Source organism: Miscanthus floridulus, chromosome 4, assembly GCF_019320115.1.
Source record: "Miscanthus floridulus cultivar M001 chromosome 4, ASM1932011v1, whole genome shotgun sequence".
NCBI lineage: Eukaryota > Viridiplantae > Streptophyta > Magnoliopsida > Poales > Poaceae > Miscanthus > Miscanthus floridulus.
Genome location: NC_089583.1, coordinates 109,404,347 through 109,416,723, shown reverse-complemented (window position 1 = coordinate 109,416,723; position 12,377 = coordinate 109,404,347). Strand labels below are relative to the sequence as shown.

Below are 12,377 nucleotides of genomic sequence, written 5' to 3'. Positions count from 1 at the left end.
AACGGATAGCAAGTTAAAACTCAATGAAGCAACATATAGCACATTGGAGATGGAATGATCATTTGATATTGCCACTTTGCCCAATCCTTTGACCTTGCCCTTTGAGTTATCTCCAAATGTGATTCTCTCTTGCCCATCTACTTCTTCATCTAGTGAGGTGAACATATGAGGATCACCGATCATATGTTGTGTGCAACCACTATCAATAACCCAATGACTTCCATCGATCTTATAGTTCACCAACACACAAGAGATCAAGCTTTAGGAACCCAAACTTATTGAGGGCCCTTCACCTTCTCAACAAGTGATTTTGCAACCCAAATTTTCTTAGGCCTATTCTTATTGGGAGGACCTAAGAACAACACTTTCATCTTTCCACTAGAATCCTTTCTAAGCATGTAGTGAGCATTGAAGGCAAAAGGTCTAGCATGCTTGGGCAAGGGTTGTGGTGGTGGAGTTTGGCACTCATGAGCAAAGTGGCCTTCTTGTCCACACTCAAAACATCTCTTTGGCTTTGGCTTGGACTTATGTTGTTGTTGAGCTTGAGCCTTCTTCTCTTGATTTGCCAAGTACCCAATGCCACTTCTATCCATCTTAATGACGGTGTTCATTAGTAGCTCACTTTGAAGATGCTTGCCTCTAGTGAACTTGCTCATTCTAATCTTAAGATGCTCTTTCTCCAACTTGAGCTTCTTGTTTTCTTCCTTGAGAGCATCATTGTTCTTCTCTTCCTTGAGCTTCTTGTTCTCATCCTTGAGCTTCTCATTCTCAAGAATCAAACCATCATCATGAACAATAGTTTCTAGCACAATAGACTTGGTGGTTTTGAGTTCTTCAAGATCTTTCTTGAGCTTTTCATTGTTATTCTTGAGCTTGACAAACTCATCATAATCATCAGGCTTCAACCACTTGCTTGCCCTTGCTACTAGAACTTTGCTCAATGCTCTCAATAATCAAGTCATCACATGATGTAGCTATATCAATCTTAACAACATCGTTAGTATCATCTTGTGGCTCATTGGATAAGAATTCTTGAGCAATAACAAGAGTATCATGATTAACCTTAAGAGTGGTATATTCTTCTCTTAGCTTGTTGTGGCTAGTGATGAGCTCATTATGTGTCCTCTCAAGTTTATCATGTTTATCTTTAAGCTCTTTCTTAGAAGATTTGAGCTCCTTGAGTTTGGATATTATAGCATCATTTGCTTCTCTAAACTAAACACTAGCCTTTTCGGCTATATCACATTTAACTAAAAGTGCATCATTTTTAGCCTCTAGCTTCTCATTTTTAGCTCTAGTTTTTATAATGATCTTAGTGTATTGTTTTAGCAATCTAGCAAGATCATCATAAGTAGGTGATTCATATTCATCATTATCACTATCGCTATCGCTATCATCATCACTAGCATGTTCATCATCGCTACTATCATAATTGTTTGATACCTTGCTGGTCCACCCTTGGCCATAAGGCATAGGTGTGTAGAGGATGATGGCGGTGGTGGCGATGACGATGATGAAGAGTTGATAACAATTGCGGCCACCTTCTCCTTGTCACTATCATCATCGGATGAGGCACTAGATGAATCAATGTCCGTTAGCCAATCACCGACAATGTATGCCTTTCCACTTTTCTTCTTCTTGTGGAAATCCCTCTTCTTTCCATCTCTCTTCTTGTATGGCTTGTTCTTCTTCTTCTCTTCTTCTTCTTCATTACTTGAGTCATCTTTCTAGCCCTTGTATTTGTTCTTGAACTTGTCTTTCTAGGGCTTAGTGCATTGGTGTGCTAGATGACCAAGTTCTCCACAATTGAAGCAATCCATCTAGGAGATTGGCTTCCTTCTAGAGCTAGTGAAGAACTTCTTCTTGCCATCAAACTTGATGCCACTCTTGTTAAGCTTCTTTAGCATCTTGGCAGTCTTCTTCACCATGAGAGCAAGACTTTCATCATCAACTTCATCATCACTTGAGCTCTCATACTCAAGTCTTGCCTTGCCCTTCTCTTGGCTAGCTTTGAATGCTAAGTCCTTATCTTTCTTCTTGGTAGAGGATGAGCCATCTTGTGGCATGATGTGCATGTACATCTCATGAGCATTGATCTTTCCCAAGATTTATGTTGATGTAGCGGTGGAAAGATCACCTTGATGTAGCACGGTCACAATATGCCCATATTTGTCAATGGGGAGGACACTCAAGATCTTTCTTATAACATCGGATGGTTGTATTTGAGTGAGTCCAAGCCCATTGACTTTCTCTACAAGAACATTCAAACATGAATACATTTCATTAGCACATTCCTTAGGAAGCATTTCAAAAGAGTTGAGCTTTTTCATGACAAGATGATAGTGTTCCTCATGCTCACTCTTAGTTCCCTCATGGAGCGCACAAACATCCGACCATAGTGCATGGGCGTCTTTGTGGTTCCTCACCCGATTGAACACATCTTTGTAAAGGCCTCTAAAGATGGTGTTTCAAGCCTTTGCATTCCACTTCTCATAATTCACCTCATCGCCTTGTAGGTTAGTAGCATCCTGAGGTTTTAGGAAGCCTTGTGAGGCGGCTCTAAGTATACCAACATCTAGAGCCTCTAGATACGCCTCCATGCGAATTTTCCAATAAGGAAAGTCATCTCCCCTCAAAGATAGGAGGAGGTCCATCCCTGTGAGACATATTGCTCTAGGCGGTTAAGCCTAAATACGTGAGCACAAGGCTCTAATACCAATTGAAAGGATCAAGATGCCTAAGAGGGGGGGGGTGAATTGGGCTAATTCTAAATTTCTTTGCAATAATTAAATCCTATGGTTAGCCCAATTAACCCCTTGTGCCTAGATAGTGTTTTTAATTGTTCTACCACACAAAAGACTTACAACCTAAGTTCCAGTCCTACTCTAGCATGGCAATTCTATGAATGTAAAGACAAAAATTGAATTGTACAAAGTAAATGCTCAAAGTAAATAGAGAAGGAGAAACACGGCGATGTTTTGTCGAGGTATCGGAGAGTCGCCACTCCCCACTAGTCCTTGTTGGAGCACTCGCGCAAGGGTGTAGCTCCCCCTTGATCCGTGCAAGGATCAAGTGCTCTCTACGGGTTGATTGTTCGACACTCTATCGTGGTGAATCACCCTACAACCGCTCACAACTTGAGTTGGGTCATCCACAAGCTCTCCTGGATGATCACCAAGCTCCCAATCACCACCAAGCCGTCTAGGTGATGGTGATCACCAAGAATAATAAGCATAAACTCTCACTTGACCACGACAAGCCTAATAGAAGGTGGATGAACACTTTGCTACTCTTGATCTTCACTAATGAGGGCTCTCTTTGGGATTCTTAAATCTCAATCACCTCACTAGGACCTTGCTCTTCTTGGCAGCTCTCTAAGGTGTTTCTCAGCTATTGGAATGAGCAAAAGTACCCCCACACACGAGCAGAGGTTGTATTTATAACACCGGCTAAAAAACGAATCGTTATGTGCCTCTACGGGGTGACCAGATGCTCCGGTCATGTTGATCGGACACACCGGTCAGTACACCCCGAACTCCTAATGGTTAAGAGTTAACCGGATGCTGGCAGCGTCCGATCAATACATTGACCGAACACATCCGATCATGTTGTCCCCTCACTGGAACTATTGATGTCGACCGAACGCTGGACCTCCAGAGTCTGGTCACTTGCTGAGTAGCGTTCGGTCAGTAACCGGAACCTGATCAGTGTCCGGACAACTTTGACCTGACGCGTCCGATTAGGATTCTCCCTCTCTAGGACCTTACTGGAGTCGACCGGACACTAGCCCTTAGCGTCCGGTGACATAACCTCGCAGCGTCCGATCACTTCTAGACACTTTCACCTTGGTCAAATGAACTGACCGGACTCTGAGCCAGTGTCCGGTCACACCGGAAGCCAGCGTCCGGTCAGTATTTGACCCTCCATTCACTTCCAACTCTCGAACATATGTGAATGAAGTTTGCTCCATTGGATCAAAGGGCTGTTGTGGAGCTACCTAGTGCTAGTTTTAACAAGTGTGCACCACACCTAACTCACTAGTCTCACCTAGGTCAAGCTACCCGTTCATACCCCCTTAATAGTACGGCCAAAGGAGAAACAAAGTCCTAAACTACTCTAAGTGTCTCTCCAACTCCAATCGACACTTAGAACTAGTTCCATCCTTAACCTTGTCGTGCATCCTTTGAAAATTGAAACGATTTCCATCTTAGGGGCATGATAACATTGATTGCCCAATCGATCTCCATTACCGTGACCTAACTCAATTGTTTCTGCAAAACAAACGTTAGTCACAGTAATCATGTGTTGTCATTAATCACCGAAACCCAACTAGGGGCCTAGATGCTTTCAGTGATGTTAATCTGCTATTGAAATTCACCGAGATAGAAGAAAAGGGCTATTAGGCCTATAGCATAGGCATACCTAGAAAAGATTCTAAAGTGATAAAGTGTGCATACGAATAAACCTAGGCATGCTCCTATAGTCAAGGGTAATAGATTTGGGAACTTTCAGTGTTCCAGGAACCGATATGAGATCGATCAAATAAACATGGTTCCATATGCTTCAGCTGTTGGAAGCTTATTGAGTGTACAAGTAAGAACTTACCCTGACATAGCTCACGTATCCGGGATGTTTTGGCAGAAGTCCAGTCCAGATATAGATCACTGGAATGGAATTAAGAATGTCTTGCAATTTTGCGAAGTATTGTAGGCCTCATGTTGAGTAAGATAGAACTAGGTACTCTCAAATAGTTGTGGGTACAAATGTTAAACTTCAGGCGAGATAGTGTAGTGAAATCCACAGTAGAAGCTAACACTCGTAGTTGGAGTTGTATTGTGTAAAAGCTCCTAAAGAAACATTTGTGGTATCATCAATGATGCATATCCATAGTATAGCTTGTCACGAGGCTTCAAGAACAGGCAAAAGGTGGTTAAGGGAATTTGTACCTAGATTTAACAATAGTAGACAACAACAATAACCATTTAAAGTAGTTAACTCCTATGACAACAGGTCAAGTGTGCTGCCAAACATATTGACATTAAGTTATATGTTGTAAAGGAGAAAATCCAGAATCATTTTGAAAGCATTGAGCGTATAAGTACCGAGCAAGTACTTGCGGATCCGCTTACCAAAGGCTAACCACCCAGTATGTTCAGAGAACACATAGTCAACATGGGTTTACAGGAAAAGACTATGATTTCTGGATACTAAGGGCCTAGTTGAGAATCTGTTTCAAAACAGATAGATGTATTGTAATTGTTAATCTAACGGTACTAACTGTTATGATGATGCATGCTCTATGCACTAATCTGTGATGGAATGGGAAAGAAATAAAGTGAAATAAGTTTAAGTCATAAGGTGAGATCAAGGGGGAAGAATATTAGATTGATCTCCACCTGGCTCGGTCCAACGACCGAGTCGGACCCTAATTCGTGCCCTGATTGAGGGCACCTAGCCATTCTCCTGACTGGTGGCCCCCCGTCGCACTGCACTATGAATAGGTGGGGGGGGGGCTGGGGCTCGAGACATGAGGATCACCGCGGCCGCCAGTTCCCATCGACATCATAACCCTAATCCGATCCAGAGGGTAGCGCTGACAACGACGGGAAGCGCCACTACCTTCGCCACCGCCCTCACCACTGGATCTACACCACTGGGATGAGCACCTCAGCACCTTCATCGGAACCACTCACCCCGGCGTCGACCTCGCCACCCACTCCATAGCCTCCTCCTCTGCCAAGCCTACGGATGGACTGGTAACATGTCCTTTTCCCCATCTCTTCTCTCCCTCTCTTCTCCAGTACTTGTTCTAGGTGATTTTATCCCAAATGCAAGTTTATACCCGCTAGATCTGCAACTAAGTGATCCTAATCCACTATCAGTAATCATTTAATTCACAACAGTTGTAATCATTAGGGTCTATGACGAAGTGCCGAACATGGGTTCCTTCGACAATTAGTGTATCTGGTTCGAGGAGCCACTCCATCTTAGATGAGGTGATGCATCATAAGTCCATTCCTCAAATCTGGTGGGATAACCCTATTTCGCAAACTAGTACTAATTATTAGCTTGTGAGGAATAAGGTGATGATGCATTAACCTATTCCATTTCACAAACCAAACAAAAAAAAAAGAAAAAATAAGTAGATGATGGACTAACTCATTTCTCAAACCAAACATCCTATGGTCTGGACATACTTCTGTCAAACTTGCGTTGACGACCATCTTGCCTCTTATATATTCAAATTCAAAATAACCATGTGTAGATTTATCCTAGAGAGTAATTGCGTAGCATTATTTATCTTTGGTTTCATAAATGTACACAAGTACTTGTAGGTAGCAGTAGTGAAAAATATATTTTGAACCTTCAAAACAATAGTTTTTCTACCGGATTTAATATTTGTTTTTAAGAAAAGAAAAAGAGTTAGTGTTGGGCGTGGTTTAAAAGGATCTAGATATGAAGTACAACAATGTATCTAAAACCAAATATGTATAGCAAGATGGTGGAGCAGTCTACGACACTTTTAAATCTGAGATGTAATAAGAAAGAATTAATCACTGACCAAGTAAAACACCCCCACCCACCAGCAAGTGACTATAATATAAAACTGAATAACATTCTGCTAAAAAAATATAAAACTGAATAACGTGACGATATATAAAGATGCATTTTCAGAACTTGGTAAAGCTAGACTACATGCTAGACCATTCTATCCAAGAGAGCTGCATATACACATGGCAGTACCACAAAGGATGAAAGATGCATGCAGCTGCGAAGAAAACGTTATTAGGGCTTACAGCTAGAGATTCAGTTTTGGTAGAGTGTAGATGCAGCCTTCACTCCTTCAGTGACTTCTCGCGTTGATGGAATGGAAGCGGCTTAGAGCGTATTACTATGGGCCTAACCCGAAAAGAAATGCTATAGCTTGCCCAGCCTTAGCTCGAGCTACTTGACGATGGATGCAGTGAGGAGAACGGTATTCATAGACGAACCTCGGAATTATTATGCCTAATCTGGCGTTTTAGTAAAAAAATCTAAGCCCTGTTCGTTTGATATTATCAGCCATACTAGCGAAATAACAGTATTTTTCTCTCACAATAAATCAACATCAGCCGTTTTTCCAGCTAGCTGAACAGGGCCTGGTTCGACATAGAGACTCGGTGTATCAATTTATTATTAGGTGCGGCCAACAGTGATGGGCACACGCGTCCCACGTGAATAGAGGACTCATAATATATATTGAGCTGTTCGGTTGATGATTTCTGCTGATAAGTCAGCTAATACTGATTTATTGTGAGAGAAAAATAGTATACCATATTAACATATAAGTGTAAACCAAACAATTTGTGAAAACTTGAAAACCACTGATTAGGGACACAGGGTGTCAATCCAGTGGATGGGATGACAGGTGGCAAGATTTTGCGTTTAAGCCGCCCCTGCTGACTTTTTTTTTTTCAAAACCCCCCCCCCCCCCTGCCGCACCCAGGCGATTCGCATCTCAGTCGCCCCAGCCCTACGCCGCCAGAGACCTGCGCCGCCCGCAGGTCCGGGAGTTAAAATACGCCGCCAGAGACCTGCTACCGGCGACGGCGAGTTAAAATAGTCCGCGCGTGTTCCACGCAGGGCGTGGGCAATTGGACATCACCTCTTTTATTGTAGCAGTTGATCCACTATTCGAGTATTGTTCGTAACTGTTGATCCACTGCCACAAAATGTTCATACACTGTGTTTTGTACTGTTCAGTCACTTTTTATTGTAGCAGTTCTTATATTTTGCCTGCGCGCCCAACCGTGTTAGTCCATAGAATCCACCCATGCTTTTTTGTCTCTACTAGATCTCTTCATTGCATCTCTTTTTTTTTTCTGTCTCTCATCTCTCTTGTAGTCTTGTATTTTCTCCTCCATATCCACAACAAAAAATTAATTATAGGTGTAGTTGTAGGGGTTGTAAGCGGGTAGGTGAACCGTAGATCCGTCCTTGGTCGCTGAGTGTCAATTAGTTGGCGTCATGGCAACGGCACTGTTCCTTTGTCTCGTGAGTCATACTTTTACCATGAATGAATAGTGTTTTTTTCTCACAACAAATCAACCCACAGTGCTTTTCAGCCTAGCTTATCAACCAAGCGAATAGGGCCAACGTGCGTCAACTTCAGAAATAAAACCTAGGGTCTGTTTGAATCATACGAAATAAAACCAATATCTAGTGTTTCTTATTTTATCATTAGATTATTTTTAATTCCTAAAAACCAAAGAAGGCATAATTGAATTTCAGAACTTAAGTGACCCAACATTTGATTGTTTTTCCTTCATCACGAAGGCGCTCTTGCTGGTATCAAGGACTCGTATTCTTCATCCCCACTGATAGTCTGATAGAAGACAAGAGTGAGCTAGCTGCAGTAGCAAAAAAGAGTGAAATTCGTCGGAGGTTTCTAAAGTTATCTGCAGGTATCATATAGGTATCAAAGTCTCAAAATGCATTTTTAGATCTCTAAAATTGATTCAGTTCTCATCCAGATTTCGAATGAAATTCGCTCGATCAACCTTAGAAAGATTATATCTTTTTTCATACGATTTCGAATAAAGATGATTTTTATATAAAAATTGTAGTCCTCGATGAGATTTACTTTATAGTTTTGACTTTTATTATTTGAGACTGTTAAGATGGTCCAAAAAATAAAAAAACAGATACATTTTGAAACTTTAAGGACCTAGATGACACCTGAGACAACTTTAGGTACCTCTGATGAATTTCACTCTAAAAATAGCGACCTAGCTAAGCGAATATGTTAAAAACAAGAATAGGAAATAGTTTAATTTCAAAAAAAATCTAAGAAATAGGGATAATTTCCCATGTTCCAAACAGAGGCTTAGGGTTGAGCATTAAGTTTGGCCTAGACCTAGGGCTCTTGTTGTCACGGTGTAGGCTAGCTAGTGGTGGTTGCAGGTGTAAGATAGCGAGTGGTGAATCGAAAACTGTTGGGCAGTCCCGAATGGCCTAACAAATTCATCTTCGTTTCGCCAAATGTATCGTCTTCGTTTCACCAAATGAATCATCTTCATTTTGGCAAATCGATCAATGAAACTTCGTCGAATGAATCAACGTTCGGCGAATGAATCAAGCTTCGTTCAATGAATCAATTTACAACCAACCAATCAACTTCAAGGAAGGGAACGTGCAACTAGGTATGTTGCTCACTAGATTCCAGACTGGCTCCAGCTATACCAAAACAAAGGACGTAGTGACCAAATTGCCCTTGAAAAATGTAAATATATGCATTGAGCATAAATAAAGGAGTAAAAAGGAAAGAATAACCTATGTAGTCTAAGACTCTCCCCCTATAAATACTCCCTACCATGTATTGTAGCGGACACGAAATGAATACACAATCTATATCTAATATTAAAGAGCAAAAATTCAACCTATTTTTTATCCACCTCTCCCTAACTACTTGACAGTGCAAAGTTTTCCTTCGCCAGGACTTATATAACACGACCTCATACGAATTAGGACATCTTGCATGTAGCGTGATGCGGAGTCTGATTCCAAGACGTATTGGATCATGTATGTGACCGAACTCATAAGCCATGATCATACGAGTAAGAACAGCTCACGTCTAAATATATACTATAAAGGCCCTGTTTGGTTTTCCATGACTAAAATTTAGCTACTAAAACCAATGACAAAACTTTAGTCATCCCTGTTTGATTCTAGTAACTAAAAGTGATTAAAGGACATTAAAACAGTTCAACAAAGACTAAACTACCTCTAATGAATGCACAAATTAGAGTGGAAGACTAGCAATAATGAGGAGCAGCCCCCCTGTCCATTGGGCACTTTAAGCCCACTTTAAGCACCTCCTTAGGGTACTAATATGACTAAACTACTTTAGTCCCTTTTTAGTTAATTTGTTTGGTAGTTTAGTACCTAAAATGACTAAAGTTTAGTAGCTAAACTATAGAAGGGAAACCAAACGTGCCCAAAAAGCTATCAAATTTCTACCGGTAAAATTTTGATCCAGCTAGCTGCTAGCCCAATCACGGGTGGGCTGCGTCTGATTTTTCCATGCAGAACTGTTCCCGTCCGTGTCCTTTTCGTTTTTTTCCCCCTTTTTACCGGTTGCTCTTTCCCCGCGTTCGGTACTTCTGTTCCGTGACCTTTTTTTATTATATGTCTTCTATTTTGCTTATAAATCTATATCTATACCTAATAATAAAAAGACAAAATTTCCACCTCTATCTTAGCATCAATTTTTTTTTTGGTATGGTCTCTCCTAACTAACCCTGTAAATGTGGAACTTGTCTCTATTTGATTGTCTATCGTCCTCCTCTTTATATATGGCATATATATGCAGGATTTCTTAAAATATTCTGGAATTCTAGACAGGTATGAATCCTAATCCAAATATATTCCTCCTATAGTGAGTAACCTGAATAGAAATCCTAATCTAAATAGAAAAGGATAAGAGTAGATATAAAAAAATTATATCTTCTATCTATATTTGGAAGAGTTTTTTATTTTGCGTGGCTGAAATATCGTCCTAGCACGTTTTGAATACGTACCAATTTTTGTGAGACTCTTTCCGTCTCATATCCCCGCTTCTCCCTGTGTCTGTTTTTTCGTATGGACTGGCTGCTGGGACGTGTCGGGGTCAAACTCGTTAAGAGGAGGACGCTCCACATCCTCAAGGGCATCTCCGTTGTCGTGAGACCGTCCAGGAGGAGGCTCCTGCTTGTCCCACCGTCTTCCAGCAAGACAACGCTGCTACTGGCCCTGAAGCACGCCGCCATCATGAAGTCACCGACCAGCGGGTGGCCACGGAGATCATCTGCTCTCGGACGCTGTCGCAGCTGCAGATCATGCGATAGACCTACTGCGCCAGGTTTGGCTGCCACGTCAAGCACGACGTCACGGTGCGGACGTCCGGCGACCACCAGCATGGATACAACTAGGATACGAGTTCTATTAAACAAAGCCTAGATGATACTAGGAAACAAGTCGATTTCTTTTCGAATAATCGTGGACATGGATCAAACTGCGTACCCCTCAGCATCACGACGCAATGAAACAGAGGACAGAACGTCATCCCCAGGCAGTCAGTCGCATAAGGCCGGCATGCCGTCCCTAAAGTAGAAACATATGGTCACCGCGCCGCATGCATGTATGCCGGCACCCTCATGCTCACCGTGGCACGCACACCACACCGTTACCTATCGAGAAGACCCGGCGTCTCTGCATCCACGACACGGCGGCTGCGTTGAAGACTGCATCGTGGCCGGGCTTCGCCAGCACGCCTCCGCCACGACCACTACGGAGACGGCTTCTTTGTCGAGTGTTTCAGCCTTTACCGAGTGCTATTTATCGGACGCTCGGCAAAGAGGCTATTTGCCGAGTGCCATAGAGAAAGCACTCGACAAAGATGTGGTTTGCCGAGTACCAAGCACTCGGCAAACAATAACACTCGACAAAGACCAGGTTTGCAATAACACTCGGCAAAGGGACGTCGCTGTTAATAGCCGGCAGTCACCGTTAACCCTTTGCCGAGTGTCTTCTGCTGACACTCGGCAAAGTGGTGATTTGCCGAGTGTTATTTTTTGACACCCGGCAAACCATATTTTTTTTCACTTTTAACCTCCAAATTTTTTCTATAGTCCTCATACAATACCTGATACTCCATGTTCCAATGTGGCACATTTCTCGGACTTTTTCTATATTTCTTTAATTTATTTCATTTAATTGAATTTTCTTGGATAATTCAAATTATAACTGCTAGTCATTCGAATAATGAATAAAATAAATGAAAAAATGATATTCATGTTATTTAGTATAATGTGAGGCCGTATCCAGGAACAGACCACCAATTTCGAACATCTTGTTCATGAAACATGACCATAAACTTGCGATCGAGTTGTTTTTAAATTCTATAAAAAGCAAACAAAGTCCAAAAATCATAAAACTCGTCAAGATGTCATGATATCATATGTGGAGTCTGTGATAAAAATTTGAGAAGGTTTCGCGCAAGTTATCACGTACGATGCTTGCAAACCGAAGAATTAGAGAAGAAGTTTCATGATTTCGTGAAGAGGCCGACGAGGTGGTAAGCATCGTACGTGACAAACTTGCGCGAAACCTCCTCAATTTTTTATCACAGCCTCCACATATGATATCATGACATATCGACAAGTTTTAAGATTTTCGGTCTTCGTTTGCTTTTTATATAATTTAAAAACAACTTGACCGCAAGTTCGTGGTCATGTTTCGTGAACAAGATGTTTGAAATTTGTGGTATGTTCCTGGATACGGCCTCACATTATACTAAATAACATGAATATCATTTTCCCATTCATTATTTTTTCATTATTCGAATGACTAGCAGTTAT

At 41.6% G+C, this 12,377-nt stretch overlaps 1 protein-coding gene across 1 annotated transcript in view; it reads right to left on the bottom strand.

Moving 5' to 3' along the window:
• Window positions 1-11,691, bottom strand: part of LOC136549063 (obtusifoliol 14-alpha demethylase-like) — a 52,291-nt gene extending 40,600 nt beyond the window's left edge. Inside the window, 1 exon segment of the mRNA XM_066540367.1 lies at window positions 11,663-11,691. Within this exon segment, the coding sequence (XP_066396464.1) occupies window positions 11,663-11,691 (29 nt within the window).
• Window positions 11,692-12,377: the final 686 nt, after the last annotated feature.